This window comes from Aristolochia californica, unplaced genomic scaffold (assembly GCF_029961685.1).
Source record: "Aristolochia californica isolate CCGP_79_NKW_82.1479 unplaced genomic scaffold, dmAriCali1.0.hap1 SCAF_4, whole genome shotgun sequence".
NCBI classification, from domain to species: domain Eukaryota; kingdom Viridiplantae; phylum Streptophyta; class Magnoliopsida; order Piperales; family Aristolochiaceae; genus Aristolochia; species Aristolochia californica.
This window is the reverse complement of record NW_027182103.1, coordinates 944,263-965,027: the sequence shown is the minus strand read 5'-3', so window position 1 is coordinate 965,027 and position 20,765 is coordinate 944,263. Positions and strand designations below refer to the sequence as shown.

Sequence of the window (20,765 nt, the reverse complement as noted above, 5' to 3'; positions counted from 1 at the left end):
AAGAAAATGTATTTAATAACAACGGATCTGGACTAGCAAAGTGCATGTGACTCTTCCATCGAGGAATTGCTTCCGTTTTATTCTATTTAATGAATTTCATAAAGTTGTAAAAATACATATTTAAGCTTACAACTTGGACTCTAGTTGTTCAATCTTCATGCTCCGATCTCTATTAATTCTTCTTCAAAATGACTTCATTTTGTACTCAAAGGTCTTTGGTTCAACTTTGTTTTTTTACCCTTCTTTGACATAGACCTTGAAGGTAAAATATATTTTTTACACACGGAATGCTTAATATCTAACTTTATTAAAAATGTTCAAGTTTTATTATCGTCGAAACCTTATGTATCCATTTTTATGAATTTGAGTTAACAATCTCCCTTTTTTTAATGATAACAAAACTTCACATTATGCAAAAGAAGAAGAAGAAAACTCCCCTGAATACGTGCATGATTTGATTATTATAATGTTAGGCTTGCAAATTTTATCATTCGAATTGATTTACTCCCCATGGAGTTATACAAAAATTTCTTTTCCCTCCTTTGGTCATTCATTAAAAGTAATAAAAACCATTAAATTCAAGAAGAAACATTAAAAAGTATAACTATGCATGAAAGTATCATAGGGACATAAATATGATGAAAAATATAACCTAGGTCAAAGTATTAAAACCTATCCTTGTGGTTGAGGTGATGTAGAGAAGGTCCTTGACTTCATAAATGACTTCTTCTACATCTCTTCCAATTCTCCCTTAATTCTAAATATGAAGATTTTTTAATTTTTTTTATAGAAAATTTATAAATTAAATATTAAATATTAAATAATACTAAATCTACAATTCATAATCTTTCGGACGAAAATACCCTTGTTTCCTTGCAACTATTTCATAACATAAGATTGTGACAATGCATAACATAATATTCTATTACAAAGTAATATAATTATTATTTAATATTTAATTTAGTATTATAACATGGTATTTTATTATAAAGTAACATATTCTTCAGTCGATAATCCTATGTTATGAGATAGTTGTAAGTAAGTAATAGAGGTATTTTTGTCGTAAATATATCACCTTTGATCTACAGATGGTAGATTTAACATAATTTAATGTCTAATAAGTAAATTTTCTTTTACAACTTTTGTACCTAAAATTCATAAAAACGGTAGCCGTTAATCCGCATGACCTGACCGGACCTTTCTCTCCTCTTCCGAAGAGGGAGAGAGCGAGGTGTCGAGAGTGATGAAGATGGGTGGCATGCTGGAGAATTCCAAGGAGCTCGATCGTGTCCAGAAGGAGCAGGAGGATGTTTTCCTCGAAATCAATAAGATTCGCAAAAAGATCCAATCAGGTACTCTCTTTTTTTTACCTTTTTAGTTACTCTGTATTTTAAATTGTCTCTAACCAGTATACCAAATTTTTTGCATATTTGGTTTTTATACTAACCTTAACTTTTGCTTTTTTGTTGGTAGACTAGTATTACTATAATATTTGATTGAATTCACTTATTCGACTTGACGCGATAGTTTTTGCTTGTCCGGGTTGCTGAAAAGTCTGGGCACAGTGTATTGTTGCGTCTGCGAGCTTTGTATGTTCGGGCAAAAGAGCTTTCTGAGATTGAAACCAAGTATGCCAATCCTTATCTTCCCAGAAAATGATTGTTAATATTCGTGCAGAATGGCTGATAGGTGAAATTTGTTGTAACACTTCCTTTTAACAGAAAATGCTGCATGCCTTCTCGACTACTTCTAGCAAATAAGTAGCTTTCTAAGATTTCCTCAAGTTCAAAAAATGACTTTTAATTGAAAAGGAGTTGAATGAGTTTTTTTTTTTTCTTGGATCACATTGTAGGTAGTTTTTTTCTTTTAATTGGTTTCTGGATATCTCTTGCAATTGGATTATATATAGTAAGCAAAATTTCAGTTTGTCTTGAAAGTTGAAACATCATTTTCAATATTCCCTTTCTTATTTATTGTTTCAGTTTTCTTTTAAAAAAGAAATAGAAAATTTGAATGTTGATTACCCTCAAACTACTCCCTGACCCTGGGTGAGGCCAGAAACCCAGGCCCTTTTTTTTTCCCAAAGGATTGGAGTTTCCTGCACCATATAGAGTAGTCATGGTGCATGTTTTATTGGTGGAAGAGTTGCCTTATGTTTGTCACCTCTGAAAAAGAGGCTAGAGATCTTATGAAGGACAGTTCAAGGATATGTGAAGTTTAGTCAGTGAATCATTCTTTTTCGAGCTGCTCAGGAGCAGGTGTCCCAAGCAAAAAAGAAAGCAACACCAACACACCGAGACATATCTATTTTTATAACCTGAATATATGTGAACTTTATGATTGTGTTCATTGTCTAAATGTATCCCAAACAAGGGATTTGTGCCACAATATGTTAGACCTTTTACTGTTAAGTTGTGGAGCCTAATTAACGCCTTACGTTGAGTTGGTCATAGATCAACCTTCGCGGTAAGGTCGCCGTGGCCTCTCAGGGGTGCGGCGGTGGAGTCCCCCGTCCGATGCATGATATATTGACTATTGTTTCATTAAGGGTAGTTTGGGAATTTCATTCTTACAATGCGGTTACCCTAGTTTTCTCTTTAAATTGGGGGTGCGCCGCTATTAGGGTTTAATGATCTTAATCCGAGGAGTATCTCGAGTTGTAGCCCGAGAGGAGAAAAACACTTGTAAGTGTATGATTTCTCTTATAAACTATTTCATCTTCATAGTGGATTACTCCAACGGCGGAAGATAAGACGTAGTCTCACATTGAGGCGAACTTGTATAAATCTTGTTGTGTTTTTCCGTACTTGCTTCCTTCTTCCGCATTTATTATTATTGCTCTCGTTAGTTTAGAATTAGGGCGTCTAATTCCCGACATTTACTTAGTGGTTTGGTATGCATGGTTTATGATTAACGTTATGAATTATTCTCCATTGCAACATCTTCTTTCATGTCGTTATTTTTCTCTTGTATATTCTGTTGCAGCGAGTCAAATGCTTTGATGGGTCAACTGGATACTCTATTGCAATCTGGACTTTCAGCAGCACAACAAAAAAAGATGGGTATGTGTAGAAAAAACTTGGGGATCTTATACAATTATATTTTTGTTAAATTATTGGTTTTGTCCTTCTGTTCCACTTAAAATTTGCACTCCATGTCTGAGCTGAGAAGGGATTCAGTTCTGTGACCCACAAATTTCCTGAAATACATGGTTTGATCAACAGAAAAAAGAGAACAGAATAAGATCAATAGACAACAAAGGAAACTAGATGATGCCTGGCTGTTCAAAGACTTAGTGATCGATCTGCTTAGATATCCAATGGATAAAAAGGGAAAACATTCAACGAGAATATAAACATCAAGTCCAAATTATTATTTTTTAATCAGGATTATAAGAAAGGAAAAAGAACTTTGTAATGTAACTGATAGTCCATTAAAAGCGAGTTAAGAAAATCCCTATCATTGGTTCTTCGGTAAAATAATGGTGATTTTCATGATTCTTCATTGCCAATATATAAGAAACCAAATACTAATTCAAGGAAAGAAAATAACTCATTTGCTGCTGACTAAATATCTGTTTGCAGCCTTCTCTTTTTTTATTGCCTTAAAAAAGAAGAAGAACAGAATCCGGTGATTACAATATGCTTGTACTCATATGTATCAAAGACCCCTTTCATCTGAATGGCAAGATTAAGAACTTCACCAGAAAGATTTTCTTCTCTTCATGTTGTCTCTGATTGATATACGATTCCATAAGACTGCCCTTTTCTTGGTGAGTAGTAGGGCCATACCTTGCGGAAGTTAATGAGCAGAAAAACAACAGAATGAAGGGTGATTCAGATGTTCCAAGGCTTTCTCTTGCACCTTCTATGCGAAACCAACTTGAGCATGCTGCGGGTCTTAAGGGAGAGCAGGTAACAGCATTCATACCGATTTAGCACTTCTTCAAAGTCTTTGTTGTGCAGTGATGGATGTAGTAAATAAAGTATGGGGTACAATAGTCTTTGATGGAAGCAGTAGCACAGGAATAGCTGTAAAGCTCAATTAGTACCTGTTGTATTCCTTTTTCTGAAAATTTATTTAATGAAATTCTGGTAGTTACTTTTTGTTTGATGAGCTATACATTCTAGAAATTGCTGAAATTCGTGCTCGTGTGATAGACTTTTTTTGAAAAGAATCCATAGCCACCTCCCTACCACCTTACCCCCTTATATTGTACCCAATCGTTAGACTACATCCTCACCACATACCAAAATCCAAGCCCCATCATCTCACCCCTCAAGTTCCTCAACTACACTAATCCATCTGGCACAAGTGACATCTTTATCTCTAGAATCCCTTAGGTCCTTGTCCACCCAAGATACCCATTTCCCTACATCCTGGAGAAAGCAAACATATCCTTCCTATTCTCTCTCCCCATCTCCTATCTTTTCTTACAAACCCTCTCAACCTAATCCCCAAACCCCAAATTGACATTTATCATAGCCTTGACTTGCACTACCCAGACTCACGTAAAAACCACCAGTTCTCTTACTTGCAACCCATCCCTTTGGTCACCTAGTCTCTCACCTTTGCCTGTACGTGGGAACTTAAGACAATGTAAGAGTTTAGGAATTACTCATAGATTACTACAGTGGAGGATGTCTTGTCCTGTGACATAGTATAATTATCGTTTTTGAATGAAATGCCGACTTCCATGGGAAGTCATCACCAGGGTTGTACATACTATTAATGATAATAATATTCAATTCATAGGTAAATATAGCGTGTCTACACTCAAGTTCAATTGACATGACTCTTTCTATAAATAAACTTTTCAGTAAGCAAGGTCATCCTTCAAGTGCACTGGATTTCCCACATGGCAGACATGCTTTGGCGGTCTATCCTGGTACCACTGCATTATATAAAGCAACTGTAGTCAATCCACCTTTTAAGGTAATTACTTGAGCTATCCATGTTCTCAGTAAGTCACTTGGATTTGAAATTTTTGGGATGTGCTGATGACTGGTACTTAGGTAATCAACCTTTTTACTCTTTACCCAAAGAAAGATGGATTTTGAATTTTGACTGGATAGCTTTCATTTAGGAAGGAATCATTTACTTTTTAAAACTTGTTAAGTTGTAATGTAAGAGAAAGCTTAGGAAGTGATGAACAAGAATCAGAGGCTGTGTATTTGTTGGTTGGCCGATGCATGCAGAAGTGCACTTTAGCATGACAACTTGAACATGTGGGGCATATGTTGCTACTCTAGTGGTGTTTGGCTGACTGCCATTTGGTAGGATGGAACTCAGGGCTGGATTCCCTCTTTTTTGACAATCCATAACACCAACTGGATATTAGTCCAAAATAATTTACTCTGTAACAAGTGGTTGGAGAAAGCTTCTCTGCATTGTTATGGACTACATGAAAATCCAATACATAATGGCTGATACAAGCTGCATGCCTGTTTATATCACCCAATATACCCAATACGGAGCAAACCTGATACAAGCTGCATGTCTGTTTATATTGCCCAATATACCCAATACGGAGCAAACCTGATACAAGCTGCATGTCTGTATAACCAATATGGAGCAAATAATGGCTGATACAAGCTGCATGTCTGTATACCCAATATGGAGCAAATAATGACTGATACAAGCTGCATGTCTGTATACCCAATATGGAGCAAGTAATGGCTGATACAAGCTGCATTTCTGTTTATATCACCCTATATACCCAATACAGAGCAAAGCTCAAATACACCCAAATCCTACCTATTTGTTGTTGTTTACAAAAACCATACATTGGAGAAGTATGTCTCTCCTGTCTTTCTGCTTTCTCCTCTCCCTGCAATGCCTCACAGTTCAATCAACGGCAACCCTAAAGAGAATTGGCACGTGCAGTTGTACAAGTATGTATATCTCATTTATTGTTGCTCTCGCTTTTCATGTGTATCTTTGCTATCTAACTGCCTTTAGCAGCATTTCTTTTGCGGGGGCTTCTGGATCTAAATTGTTTGAACAACTTTTCAGAGGAAAACTGATGAGTAAGCTATTTCCTTTATTATTATGAGAATTCTACTTCAGAGCAATTTATAGCAGAATTTATGGAGCAGTTCATATAGATATTTTACGCTGTATGATATGACACAGCTACCTCACCTTACCGAACATACCATCCTTATCAGTTTTCTAGGTCATAAAATCCATACTTTGAGCTTGGTGAAGCTTGATGTTGTGGCCACCTAGCTAGATGTAGGCACAATAATTGGGAAAGCTCATTGCTTGCCCCAAGCAGCCCAACTTGATTGTAAAGCGGGTTGGGTTGGAGAGATCTATGTGAAATAATGTGCCATTGGCATTGCCATCCATCTACTTGCGTTAGGGTTGAGTGACCCAACCAAGTTTAGTGCTAGCACGATTGTTTACTGATGCAGATTAATAAGATTACCTTTTTGTGTGGCTGCTGGAGTTTGATGATGATGAGGAAGATGATCTTTACCTCAGAGGACTGTTCCATTCCACAAGGTAGTACCACTTCCTGACGGACATCACCAATAAACTTGTGCTACAGTAGGGCATAAGCTTCCCTTATTTGATCATGGGTCCAATCTTTGCCCCTCCTGGTCAACTGGTAACTTATGTTGTAAACATTTTTGTTCTTTCATAACCTTTGGCTCATATAGTTGTAATTCAGTATGAACAGTGTTACTCTAACTATTGTGTATAGTGAAAAATATTAGTGGCTCATTGAGTTGTAATTCAGTATGAACATTGTTGACTGTAACTATTGTGTGTAGTGATAAATATTAGTGTCTCTTATGCATACCTTCCCCATTATAACCTTCCCTCTTCGCACAAGTAAAAATTCTATAATGTGGCTAAGTTCGTTACTGATGGATATTAGCTGACTACAGACCCCAGTTTTTTGAGGTTCCTTGGCACGGATGAGGCTCCTTAAGGACCTCCTATAAGGAGCAAGAATGGAACCTTTTGAATGAATCATCTTCAAGAAGGTTGAGCTTTCATGTTTTGGAGTGGGTCAATAGACATCACATTGATGCATTTAACAGAGTTAATTTTAACATTTTAAAGCAAATGTCAGCTCGTCAATAGTGTGTTAAAAAAAAACATCGTAGAAAATGAAGTGTATGTCCAAAATTACAACTACTTGGACTGCTACCAACCAACAAATTCTAGAGCTGATATGTTATTTACAGTAGTGTCAGCAAGTTTCATTCAGTGAAAGAATACACAATTTAGTGGGTATGTACAGAATAACCGGCAATACTCCTATGAGCACTATGCCTGCTGGCCCTGTTCAGAGGGGAATGGATAAGGATCCGGCTGATCTGCTGAAGGCAGCCAAAGTTCTACACGGGTACCGCTGGATCCTAGGGCAGCATCAGTTGATCGTGGCGATATGACACGAACAACACAACCATAACTTTCCAAGATCTCTCGTGCAATTGTTAGTCCTGCTATGAAATTCCATGTCATGTTATCTTCCAACATACCTTCAGTAAACAGTTCCGCCCCAAATGGTGTAAGAGAATGCATCTGAGTCTGTTTTCACCATAACCATGAGAATTGCTTAGTGTCGCCAAAAACATGAAAAGCAGAAGCATATAAGAGAACTTATCTAAGTCTGTTTTCACAATAGCCATGAGAACCCTTAGTACAGCCAAAAACATGAAAATCAGAAGCATATCTTTCAAATAGTAGCAGGTGGAGTAGGCATTGAAGTTGGTAGCATGATTGCAGGTGGTAATGCAGCAAAATGTAGAAAAAAAATGACACTGAAACAACACTAAAATTCCATCTGGGACCAAACATTGTCCAAGTCTCCTACCTGTTTTTGTTTTAGCTTATTCTCTTGGCAAGTTAGATATGAACACTATCAACACAGTCAAGGTGGTGATGAAACAAGGTTTAAAATGTTGAAAAGGACATAATGAGTTACTGGAGAGACAAAGCTAGAAGTCTAGCTAATGTTACACACACTTCATTGTAGATAAGAAGAAATTTCGGTGCCAACAGTTGTTAGAATGGGTCTTACCATGTAGTGCATATCAGGTCCATCATCGTCAATAATAATAAGGGCTCCACCTGCTGGTGCACCAGTGGCTAAAACCTCAACCTTCCCTCCAACATGAGTACGAAGAAGAGCACCTTCTATTAGATTGCTTAATGCCTGACGCAGATCAGATTCTTCAATGGCAACAACTAATTTACTGGAGAGTTCCATAAATTGGACAGATCGCTTCTGCTTGTGCACCAGAGGCTGAGCAGCCGTTACCAAATCTGTCAAGATTTCAGAAACATTGCACGGTCTGCCTGACAGCAACAAAGAGTAGTATCAGCAAGAGAAACAATTTCTGCTGAAGAATGCTTTCATCTTTTCAACTTTAGGACACAATTGGAACTTTTAGGATGTGTTGAGGGACTGCAGAATGATGAGATGAGATTGAGCCTAGCAATGAGTAACTGAAACAGTGGTGCTGGCTGACAAGAACTAAAAACTCTACCTGATATCATGCTGCAGAAGTGCAGCCAGAGCAAGTGGAGGCATAGGCATTTCCAGGTCTTTTGTTCCAGAACTACCTTGCATAAGGACAGAACCCTCTCTCCTTGTGCCGCTATCCCTATTCTCCCTTGATAAATTGTCTGGTATTTGAGTCCTTGAGAGGCCCGGATGACCAGAACTGGAACTTCGCATTTTCCTCAACATCTCTTCATTGTAATGTATTATATTAGCCTGAATCACACATACTCAAGAATCAAGAGAAAAGTAAAAAAAGAGTATAATCATCTAAGAAGAATTTAGATTCAGAATATTTGTTCAAAAGAGGTTTTACTATGGAAATTTTTGATAATAAGTTTTCATGGCTAAGTTAAATTTGCTCAATGAGAATATTAAGGACATGTTTCCTACACCTTACTCAAGTAATATCTGTAAACAATGAAGAGAGACAGTATTTGTGAACATTTTCACTGAATAAAGACACATTAAGATACACAAAGATAGAAGATTTAAGTACCTTTGTAAGGTAGACAGCTTCCTGAAGCTGTTCTAAGGAATCTCTCATATGATCTCCTTGGATGAGTATGTCTTCTATAATATCATATGATACCTGAAAACAAACCGCTGTAATTGATCTAGAAGAGGAGACCTCATTTTCTTAACAACAAAAAGAAATGGTCAAAGAAAAATTCCACAAAAGATTATGAATGCTCACCTCACTTCTTTTCAAATGAGTTGACAACATTTTGCTTAGTGTCCTGATGTTAGAAAGGGGTCCACGTATCTGTGAACAATTGACAAGTCACTTATAAATTCAGAAATACCAAATAATACACATTTGCAATAAACATTTCATGAAAATGATCTTACTTGTTCAACCAGATTACCCATCCTGACATTATTTTGCCATGATGACTGCTGCAGTAACAGTGCTTTCTGTGATAACATTTAAACCAATTAAAGCCACTGGACCTATAATAATTAATAGAGTGAAAAACTGTAAAAAAATAGCGAGAAAAGAAGGTTAGTTGTAAAGATGGCTCTCATTAGTCATTCAGAAGAAAAAAAAAAGAAGGCTTTCATTAGCAAAAGTAAAAAAAAAAACACGTATTAGAAGAAATATTTCAATTTTGAGATACCTGATCCATGACATATGCCATAGCCAACGAAAGTGCAATTTTGACAGCCCTGCTTTCCTGTTCAGCGGTGAAGTTGTGGTAGCTTTTCACAAAATCTTCCTTGAAAGCCTGAATTTTCCACATATTCCTCTCTGGATTTGAAGGAACATTGAATGATTCTTTGACAGTTGGGCCTACCGGTACACTCTTTCGGCCTTCTTCTACAACAATTGCTTGTGTTTCCAACTTCATGGTTGGAAGCTCAGCAACTAGAAACCCCACAACAAAAGGATGTTTAACCATTGGAAAAACCACAGCTTTACTCTCTGGGATGACTTGTGCCTGAAGCTCAAATAAGCTTGAAATCAATCATAAGAGTGGATTAATTAGCAACATCACAAGGTACAATTATAAGCACACAAAATGAATCAGGTAGGTTATGCACTTTCTCGTCAATACTAAAGAGGCTCATACTGTAGTATGAGCACGGAGATTCAAGAGTTGTTATGTAGTACTCATCTGTTAATCATAACAAAACAACCTGTAGCCAATGAAATATAGATCATGTTTCTCTTTAGTGTTGCATACTAAATAACAGGTGGTACGCTAGGCAGTATGGTTAGGTTTCTGCAACCCCATCTAGGATGATGGAAGAATTTACACCAACCATTTCCACTAGAGAAGGACAACATACTTGGTGTTTGGAAAGAGCAGCTTCAGCTGAGCGCAGACCTGTGGGGATACCAAAATTTACAATTAAAATCACAATTTCTTCTGTTTCAGAGCCATTTGCTTCTGGTTGGAAAGTGACTCTTCGCAGCTCCAACTGGTCCATAACATAACTACCAGCTGGTCTTACATATACCTACAAAGTTGTTTCTGATTCTCAGTTATTAGTATAAAAAAACAGGAGCCATGACAATTGCAAATTGTTGAACTTAAGGCTTTATAAAAACTGCCAAATGGATGTACAACATAAATATATATGTGCAAGAGAAGCCAAAATTTAGCATCCTTAACATGAATCTACTATAAGTTTTCGCCAAGTTTTATATGGAAATCCGTCCTACAGCTAACAGGATGGAAAACAAATAACTAACCGATAAAATTGCATGAGGGTCGACTACAGTGCGGAAGAGATCGAGCTGCTGGACGCAGAGGCTCTGAAAATCAGCGGTAGGCAATACGAGTCCACTCTTCCCATCTCTACAAGATTCGATACGCTGCACGATTTCCAAAGGAGAGTTAGAGGCCTCCCGAATGGCAGCAGACACTGCGGCAGCGGACTGACACAAGTTAGTCCCTCCCTCCAAAGAAGCACCTTCCTCGGAGTTTTGAGAACATGGGTAGGCGCCATTTTTTACGTTAGCGTTGCTTATTTGCGCATTACTGGATCGCCCGAAGGAGGAAGCTCGAAAGGGGTGGGATTTGAGAGGAAGCTGCCGCTTCTGTTTGCCAGTGGAGCTGTAAGTAGGGAATTTGATGTTGGTGGGGTTACTAACAATGGCGGACAAAAGCGCCGGCATCTTGCTCTTACCTACCAAACGCAGCAGCAGAGATGGTTGGAGGGAGAGAGTCGAGACTCTGTACACTTCATCTCTCTCCCGCTCTGAAACGAAGAAGGCCCAATTGCAGATGGAGCGAGTCAAGAAGAACTTGAGGGATTTTGTCCACACATATGAAGGCGACGAAAAAGAGTGGGAAGTGGGAGTGGGACCCACGTGTTAAAACGGAGGGTCCACATTTATGGGAGTGTTTTAAATTTATTTTTTAAATCTTTTAGAATAACATTTAAAAAATCGCTTTAAATCATTTTTAAATTTTCATATAAAATAAAAATACCATTTGACTAACTGTTTCAAACACGTTATAAAATTAACCATTTGTATAATTATTTTATTTTATATATTTAATTAAATTAAAAATCTTAATTTGTTTTAAAATTATTTATTAATTTTAAAAGTTAAAATTTATCTTAGTTTATTAATAGAATACTTAAATAAACCTATATTATAAAAAAATAAATCAATCAGAGTAATTTTATATAATAAAATATTATTTTTTTATATAAATTCATATTTTTAATATTATATTTGATTTATAATTTAAGAGTGAGAATTTAGATATTATAAATGTAACTGTATTTGTTTATCATTCTAATCTTATATATGTAATTAAATAAATAATTAAAATTTATTTCTAAATTTATTTATTAATTTTAAAACAAGTTAAAATGTATTTTAGTTTAGTCAAATAAAACTATCTAAAATAAAAGTTAAATCTATTAAAGTAATTGTATATAATAAAATACCCTTTTTATTTATATAAATTTTTTATTCTTAATATTATATTTAATGACTATTTTAAGAAAGAGAATTTAGATATTGTAAAAGTAATCAGGGGTGGCATCAAGCCGAGCCGAGCCCGAACCTGCTTATGTTCGAGCCGAGATTGATTTAAATATTTCGAGTTGAGCTTCGAGCCGAGCCTCGTCTCGAGCCTAAAATTGTTATCGAGCTCGAGCCTCAACATATATTTAAAACTTTTCAAAAAATATATATCAAATAAAATGTATACATACATTTTACATAAAATTGGCCATGACCTCTACATAAAATTGGGCATAATTTATATATATAATACGTGTATAAGATTGGGCATAACGTCTACTTAAAATTGAGCATAATCTATATATATAATACTTGTATAAAATTCGGCATGACCTCTACTTAAAATTAGGCATAATCAATATACATAATACCTGCATAAACACTCCATAAACACTCCATAAATTTGTCTATAAACACTTCATGAAATTGTTTATACACTCCATAAAAATAGTCTAAACACTCCATACACTGCATAACATTATAAATAAACTCCATACAATAATCAAACACAACAAAATTAAATAAAATATCACTATCAATTTATAATCACCCAAATAAAAACTATAAATCCTTTAAATAAAATCCTATTACTATTACAGACTTACTAGAAAATTACAAGAAATATTTTAAATTTTTTTTAGGAAAGTTAAATGGATCTCTTATTGCCTTTTCTAAGGAAATAAATAAAAATTAATAATTAATCTAATATATTATTATACTTATCGATAAATTTTTAATCACATAAAATGTCAAACACAAAATTACTATGAAAATTGCCTTATGCTCAAAGTATTGTATCATCAACTGTAAAATACTTATTCAAAATTTTTCTATATGGTTTTCTAACCCATCTTGGCAATAAAATCTTACTTAGAAAATTATATGATTTTTTAAAAAGAATTTATAATTAGAAAAATATTTTGAAAAAACATGAGGCACCAATGGTCCCTATATTTCTATTAAAAATGTCTTTTCAACATTTATTGAAAAAACCACTAATAGTCTATAGAAACGTATTTCTACTCAAATATCTTTTCAATTTATTTAAGAGCCATGAGGAAGGGACAAAGAGTTTTTTTTTTCCTTGTTTATGATCTCGCAAGGGGTGGCTTTGAATAAATTATATATAAAAATATGCATACATTTTTAAAAAATATAATGATAGGGGAGGTTCAGGATTGAATTTCAATAATGGATTAAAATGCACCAATATTAATATTTTTTACTCCAATTGTTGTCTAGCTTGTTTTGTAATTTTTGAATCTGGCCATAATTTATTATGGCCTCCTTAGTGCCCCTAGATAAAAATTTATATTCTAGGAAAAACTAAAAATATTTTTCATATGATACATATTCCCAAAAAACCTTTAAATAAAATCTTATTTATATTAGTGACTTATTAGAAAATTACAAGAAATATTTTAAATTTTTCTTAGGAAAGTTAAATGGACCTTTTATTGTCTCTTATAGGGAAATAAATAAAAATTAATAATCAATCTAATATATTATTATACTTATCGATAAATTTTTAATTAAATAAAATATCAAACACAAAATTGCAATGAAAATTGCTTCATGCTAAAAGTATTACAGCATCAACTGTTAAATACTTATTCAAAAATTTTCTATACAGTTTTCTACCCCATCTTGGTACAAAAAAATCTTACTTAGAAAATTATATGATTTTTAATAAAAAAATTCAATTAGAAAAATGTTTAAAAAAACATGAGACACTAATAGTTTATAGAAACTTATTTCTATAAAATTTATTTTTAAATTTTTCCAGAGGAAAAAGTTTTTTTTACTTATGATCTCGCACGTGCGAGATCCTCTTCGCGCAAGGGAAGGGGGAGGTTCTAGTTTTCCGCCGAGACGACGCGGAGGGAAGGGGGTTACGGAGCCGGGGAGGACCTATCGTCGGGGATGACGGCTACGACGGAGGCGGCGGCAACAGAAACAGAGGCGACGGCGAGGAGAGGAAGAAATTGAACGGATGACCACAGAAGCGGCTGGCGAGCAACTGCGACGGCGGTAGAGACGGCCAGCGAACAGCTGCGACAACAACCGATGGGAGGGGTCGGCAGCGACCCCCCCCCCCCCCCCCCCCCCCCCTCGCTCTCGATCCCGCTCCCGCTCTCCCGCTCGCTCGCGATCTCGATACCGATCTGACTCACTTCGAGCCGGTTTGCGAGCCGACAAACCTAACCTTGCTTTGGTCGAGTTCGGCTCGTTAAGGTAAACGAGCCGATTTCGGTGCTCGAGCTCGATAGATAAACGAATCGAATCGAGCCGAACCGAGTCGACTCGCGAGCTGGCTCTGTTCGAAACCACCCCTAAAAGTAATAATTTGATTAACATTTGGATATTATAAAATTAAGAAATTGTTTAATCATTTTATTTTATATTTTTTATTAAATAAAATAAACCTTAATTTATTTATTTTTATTTATTAATTTTAAAACAAGTTAAAAAATATTTTAGTTTAGTTAAATAAAACTGATTATAAAATTAAATCTATAAAATTAATTTTGTTCTTTTTTATTTACATAAATTTATTATTTAATATTATATATAATTAATATTTTAAGAGTGAGAAATTAGATATTAAAAGTAAAATTTTGATTAAGCATTTAGATATTATAAAAGTAACATTTTTTTAAGTATTTTATTTTTATATATTTAAATAAATAAATAAATTATTTATTTTTAATTATTTTATTAATTCAGACAAGTTAAAATCCATCTTAACTTATCAATTAAAAAGTCAAATAAAAACTATCTTATAAAATATATTCATCAGTTTATTGATTGTAAGTAGAAATTTATAAATTCTAGCCTCTGAAGTTCGACCAGCTGTTTGTCGTGGACTTGTTCGAAGGTGTCCCTGCAGTAGAGCTGCATTTTCTCTTGAGGGCTTTACGAGTGCTGCGAAAAAAATGTCTTCTATTTCTCCTGCGCTGCTGCTTCCCCCTTCGAAGGCCGCCACAGCTCAAAAAGAAACTTTCCTTTTTCTTCGAAGTTTTAAAGTGAGGGCTTTTCCTGTATTTGCTCTGTTGCTCGCTCTTGCATTCCTTGCCTACTGCTCTTCGAGTTACTTTTTTGGACTTCTTCCGCAAAATTGTTTGATTTTGTTTCATTTTATTTATCTTTTGTTGAGCTGGGGAAGAGGTATGCTGCATTCACTTTTGAGCATGCTGTGGAGGTCTTATTGATTGGATCTTCTCTGCCTTGAGTTCCTAACAGTTGCATGTATTTTCTTTTTCTTTTCCGCCACTAAAAACTGATTTTGTTACTTTATGGGGCGGAGTTTCCTGTTTCATGTCCTATCGCTCACTAAGAAGTTTGTTGTGCCTGATTACTTTGTGAAAGATAACATTACACTTAGCCTGAAAAAGAAGTGATACCATAAAAAAGCCTCTGGCAGGTTTACCCCTGCCTGTTAAGAGTTTCCCTTGAGATTAAGCATCTGGGTATTATCTTTGAAATGAAATGTTTTACTGTACTCATGAACGGAAAAGCTGATACTCAACACCTAATCCCCTACTCGGGGGGCTCGCTATTACTGGGTTTTTAAATGATACCACTTTTGATGTGACCCCAGATCTCAAGGTGAAGAAGACAATATTTTTTTGAATCTTTAGTTTAAAGTAAATGTGAGGGCACAGGGTATAAATCCATTTTGTGTTTTTGTGCTCACGAATGGTTATTGATTCTTAACCTATCCCCACACTCGGTGGGCTTGCTGTTGCTGTGTTTTTAAATGACACAGCTTTAGTTGTGGCTCCAGATCTCAAGGTGAAGAAGAAAATCCTTTAGCTCATACTTAACTTTAGTGTTTTGATGCTTTGCCTCAAAGATAGTGTGATGGCATAGAGTATCCATCCATTCGTTTGAGCTCATTGAGCTTTTCTCTTATTTATTTGCATGGTGCTTTTCCAATGCTCTTCACTTCAGTTTTTTGCCACTCAATATTATCTGTATCTGGGTTTGCATTTTTGTTCCTCACTTTGTAGGTGGGACTTTGAAGGACACTGTGATGTACCTTTTTGTGGTATTGAAGACTTTTGAGAGAGTTGCAAGTTAGACTTGGGAACATCATCGACATAGAATCTAAGAATTAATGTTGATATTGTCTTGGAAGATGATAAGGGAAAGTTGTTTAGATCTTAATGAATTCAGATCATTCTCTCATGTAACTAGAGCAGAAATAGGCTTGGAAACGAGTTCATTGCTTTATTATTTGTATTTCGAGAAATTTGGTCAAATTCACTATCAGAAGCCAAGGAAGAGATCATTTTTTTTTGGCTTGGGGGGGGGGGGGGGGGGGGGGGGGGCAGGGGTTAACAGTGAGAAGATGGATTAGTATAAAAATTATATTCTGAGTCTGCTACATATTTTCTTTACAAAATAATGGCAATTAATTGTGTTTCATGGCGTTGAAAAGCCTGCCTTGTAAAAAACTCTGTACCTCTGGTTCTACTTCCTTTATGTTGTACTCTGACCCACTTGTTCTAAATGGTCTGCATGGGCAGACCTCCATTACTCTCTTATGCCCCTTAGGAGCCCTATACGAAGCTTTATGCAAAGATTACAAGTAAGAATAAGCTTATAGTACAGTGAATTCAACTAGATGGTTGGATTTATTTGAACTTCCTCTTGCTTAGTGTAAGCATGTTAATTGCTCCACTCATAATGCCCACCTTTTAGTTCTAGCTCTGCAACCACTGGGAAATCTACTTTGGTGCAAACCAAATCAGGTTTCTTTATTACATGTATCCAATCTCCCAATTCTCTGTTATGTGAATTCAAGAGTCTACAACTAAAGCCATTTCTCCATTTACAAAATGAGACTCTTCAGATTTCAGCATTTGATTATTGGAGCTTTGGTGTTTCTTGGAGCATTTGATTCCAAATTTCTTGTTTGGGTGTTTTCAATATCGTCAGCTAGACTGCTCTTATAAACTCAGCTGTTTGCAAATGCTTTTTTTCTTTCCCAAATTTTAGCACAATGCAAGAGTTAGCAAGCCTAAGGGAGGAAATGAAAGCATACTGCAAGTTAGGTGCTCTGTTGCTGCATCTCCGCAAAGTTTACCGTTTCGAAAGGCAAAGATAGAGAAATCAGAGAAAACTATACGCATTGGTGTGCTTGGAGCAAGTGGTTACACTGGCTCTGAGGTAATTTATTTCGATTTTTTATCTTTTTTTTCCATAAAAGTTAACATCAATCTGTCATTGAACTCGTAAAGAGAACACTTACCGGAGTGCGGAAACATGCTGTGTTGACAGGTGGGAAGCTGATATTTGTTTTCTATATTTTTTTAATATGTGTGTCATCTGATTATGTGTGTTTGACAGATTGTGCGATTGTTGGCAAATCACCCAAACTTTGATATTACGCTGATGACAGCTGACAGGAAAGCCGGCCAATCTATAGGATCAGTGTTCCCTCACTTGATCACACAGGTTTGGCCTTTTAGATTGATTGGTTTTATGACTGCTCTTCTTATGTATTGTCAACTATTTTCTTTGTTCTGAAATGTGGTTGTTGGAGCTTGATTTCAGAAAGAGCGAAGTTACTCTGTTAATCTTCTATGAACTTTGAACTTCTTTAAAAATGTGATGGCTTAAGTTCTGTTGGTTTGCAGGACTTGCCCAATATGGTTGCTATTAAAGATGCAGATTTTTCAAATGTAGATGCTGTTTTTTGTTGCTTGCCCCATGGAACAACACAGGTAAAATTATTGTTGATCTATTGGGATGGGCCTATATTTGCAAGAAGAACTGTTCTGTCCATGTTTAACCCTAACTAACATATAGAAATTATAGAAATATAACTTCTCCCTGAAACAAGTCAACTATTAGTTTAATAAACTGAATCTGGTCTGCTTTTCTTCCTTTTCCAGGAAATCATCAAAGGCCTTCCAACAGGATTGAAGATTGTTGATCTTTCTGCAGTATGCTTTGGGTGCATTTTGTTGTACTAAATGGTGTTGTCTTGATTATTAATAAGTTCAAAAGTTTTTACAAATACTCTGCATTTATGTATAAGAAGCGGGAACATCTCTTTGTTTTTAGGACTTTCGCCTTCGTGATATCGGAGAATATGAAGAATGGTATGGTCAGGCTCATAGGGCACCACAGTTGCAGGTCAGCTATTGCTATGGTGTATACCTTGAGGAAATATCAATTGTTTCCATCTCTTTCTTTTTATTTTTAGTTTTATTTTCATTTTTTGTTGGGAATGAGGGGGCTTGGGATATAAAATTTCTTTTTTATATTCCAGAGTTGTAGTTGCCCTACATCTTTTGTTGTCAAATTCATCTGATTTTATGCTGCTTGATAACGGCTTGATGGCTGTGGATTTAGAAAGAAGCTGTGTATGGTTTGACGGAGATCTCAAGAGAGGAAATTCGTAGTGCTAGGCTAGTAGCAAATCCTGGTTGCTATCCCACATCTATTCAATTGCCTCTCGTTCCTTTGATTAAGGTTTGCATTTGCTTTTCCTTGGTAATTCAAGCTATTATTTGTGTATATGTTTGAAACTTTTTCATTCTTGGTGCATGATGTGGATCGTTGAAAGATTTTCTATGCATAGGTCAGTATATTTCATATTGAGCAGCTGTTGGGTTCTTACCTCCTACAAACTTTGCATACAGGCTCAACTCATAGAACTGAGAAATATTATTATTGATTCTAAATCTGGTGTCAGTGGAGCAGGTTGGGCTGTTTCATATTCATTGTCATTATGCATGATGATGGTCTAATCATTTTGAACTGTTTTTAACCTTTGAAAAATTGCAGGACGCTCGGCCAAAGAAGCAAATTTGTACACTGAAGTAGCTGAAGGACTACATTCTTATGGAGTTACAAGACATCGTCATGGTTCGGTCTTGCATCTGGTTCTTAATTTCTTCAACTTAATTACATCAAACATTCTTGGAGATACTGAAAATGTTCCTTCAATTGTTCAGTGCCAGAAATTGAGCAAGGTCTCTCTGAGGCTTCACTTGCTAAAGTAATAGTCAGTTTCACTCCTCACCTGATGCCAATGGTAAGGAATATAGTTCAATCAAGATGTTGGTTTTTTTGTCACTTCATTTACTTAGAACAATAAAGTTTATCAGTAACAATCTTCAACTCTTTTGTGGACTAACTCAGGTTATGCATTTCATGCTTCGCAGAGTCGTGGCATGCAATCAACAATTTATGTCGAAATGACTTCTGGTGTGACAGTTGAGGATCTTGACCAACAATTAAGAACTTGTTATGAGGTAATTTCTTGGTCTGGAGCTTTGTTGTGCTCCTTAAACATGAAACTGTAAAAGGTTCGTTATATAGAAAAGCCTTTCTACATCTTTAGCTAGGACTTGCTCTGTTGTTTGGGAACCCTCACGGATATCCTTTTTACTCATCTCGACAATGGTCTTAAACTGGTTTCATTTCATACTTTCTCCATTTGAAGCTGAGTATAACAAAGGATCCTACATTGATGTATTAACAAGAAGATTAAAGAACATGAAGTTAGAAGAAGCCAAAGGCTTATAATTTCCTTTCAGATCAAATTTAAATTTCTCCATTCTGCATAAGAGAGTGACTGAGTTCAGTCTTCACCACTCGGAAAATGGCTACTCCCATTGCTTGCCTCATGTGACTGAGTTCAGTCTTCATTTGTTCATATTCGTCCTCACTGCTTGTCTTCCAAGTCTTGTATTTTACTTTTACTCTGTTTATGTTGTTTTACTTGACAATTTTTATACATATCAGGATGAAGAATTTGTTATTTTGTTGGAGAAAGGAGTCATACCCCACACTCGAAATGTGCGAGGATCCAATTATTGTTTCATGAATGTGTTTCCTGATCGAATTCCTGGAAGAGCAATCATCATATCTGTAGTAAGTGAACAAAATTACTCTCATATTTTCAGCTACTTTATTCATCTTATTTACCATCTTCTATGGGTGACAAGCACATACAAATTACTTAATGGTGCAGATTGATAATCTTGTGAAAGGAGCTTCTGGTCAAGCACTGCAGAACCTTAATTTGATGATGGGTTTTCCAGAAAGCACAGGGTTGCTTTACCAACCTCTGTTTCCTTGATGTTCTTTATTTTTGGCTGTCTTGAGTTTGGGCTGAAGATTATTCCAGTGTTTCCAACCCTCACATTATTCAATTACTGTAATAAATTATAAGGTCAGTTACAGCACAAAGACAAATAAAACCTGGTTTTATTTTAGGTAAACTTGAACTATGTTACAAGGTTTATAATTTCCTCATTATTGGGTTCAACAATGACAATCCAAGCACCACCTGGTTGATGGTCACTTTGATTTTCACAACACTACTTTAGAAGTTTGAACAAAGTGAAGGGAAGACAATTTTTTTTGAAAGGGACGAAACTTATTCATAACTAAGGCTAGAGAATAAAGCTAGAAGAGGTAATGAATTAGAATTAGCCAAATAATTGACTGATATCAGAACTTTGTTCCAAAAATATTCATTACTTAGTTATTCTGTTGTTTGAATGCAGATTTCAGAATATAATGTTTTTAAAAGGGCTTCTCTCTCTCTCTCTCTCTCTCTCTCTCTCTCTCTCTCTCTCTCTCTGTTTCGAATCGTTGTCTTGGATTCTGGCTCTGATTTATTCACAGTAATTTATGTGTGAGCTTGTATAAAGCTAGAGAAATTTCCCTGTAGTTGGTTGTGTAGTCATAAGGATTCCATCTGAGGCATACTCTGATTAGGTAAAA

At 35.6% G+C, this 20,765-nt stretch overlaps 2 protein-coding genes and 1 long non-coding RNA gene across 4 annotated transcripts; 2 read left to right on the top strand and 1 right to left on the bottom strand.

Annotated features, from left to right (window-relative positions):
* Nucleotides 1-1,496: 1,496 nt before the first annotated feature.
* LOC137963641 (uncharacterized) lies at nt 1,497-6,798 on the top strand. Its single transcript, XR_011115229.1, has 4 exons — nt 1,497-1,628; nt 2,986-3,062; nt 3,781-3,914; nt 4,821-6,798. It is a non-coding gene; the product is annotated as an uncharacterized lncRNA (long non-coding RNA).
* A 302-nt stretch (nt 6,799-7,100) lies between these two features.
* LOC137962988 (chloroplast sensor kinase, chloroplastic) lies at nt 7,101-11,253 on the bottom strand. Of its 2 annotated transcripts, XM_068810153.1 has the most exons (10): nt 11,162-11,253; nt 10,725-10,847; nt 10,319-10,489; nt 9,646-9,966; nt 9,377-9,442; nt 9,222-9,290; nt 9,024-9,116; nt 8,511-8,740; nt 8,042-8,315; nt 7,101-7,548 (listed from the first exon to the last, which is right to left on the bottom strand). In XM_068810153.1, the coding sequence occupies exons 3-10, from the start codon at nt 10,457-10,459 to the stop codon at nt 7,285-7,287; spliced, it is 1,458 nt and encodes a 485-aa protein (XP_068666254.1). In that variant the 5' UTR covers nt 10,460-10,489; nt 10,725-10,847; nt 11,162-11,253; the 3' UTR covers nt 7,101-7,284. The 2 variants fall into 2 exon arrangements, with proteins under 2 accessions (XP_068666254.1, XP_068666253.1); XM_068810152.1 differs by having other exon boundaries at nt 10,725-11,253.
* Nucleotides 11,254-14,886: 3,633 nt separating this feature from the next.
* On the top strand, nt 14,887-20,306 carry LOC137962748 (probable N-acetyl-gamma-glutamyl-phosphate reductase, chloroplastic). The gene is made up of 13 exons (XM_068809791.1): nt 14,887-15,040; nt 17,019-17,189; nt 17,370-17,477; nt 17,660-17,746; nt 17,918-17,968; nt 18,090-18,161; nt 18,381-18,500; nt 18,671-18,731; nt 18,816-18,896; nt 18,986-19,065; nt 19,196-19,285; nt 19,779-19,907; nt 20,008-20,306. The coding sequence occupies exons 1-13, from the start codon at nt 14,951-14,953 to the stop codon at nt 20,113-20,115; spliced, it is 1,248 nt and encodes a 415-aa protein (XP_068665892.1). The 5' UTR covers nt 14,887-14,950; the 3' UTR covers nt 20,116-20,306.
* Nucleotides 20,307-20,765: the final 459 nt, after the last annotated feature.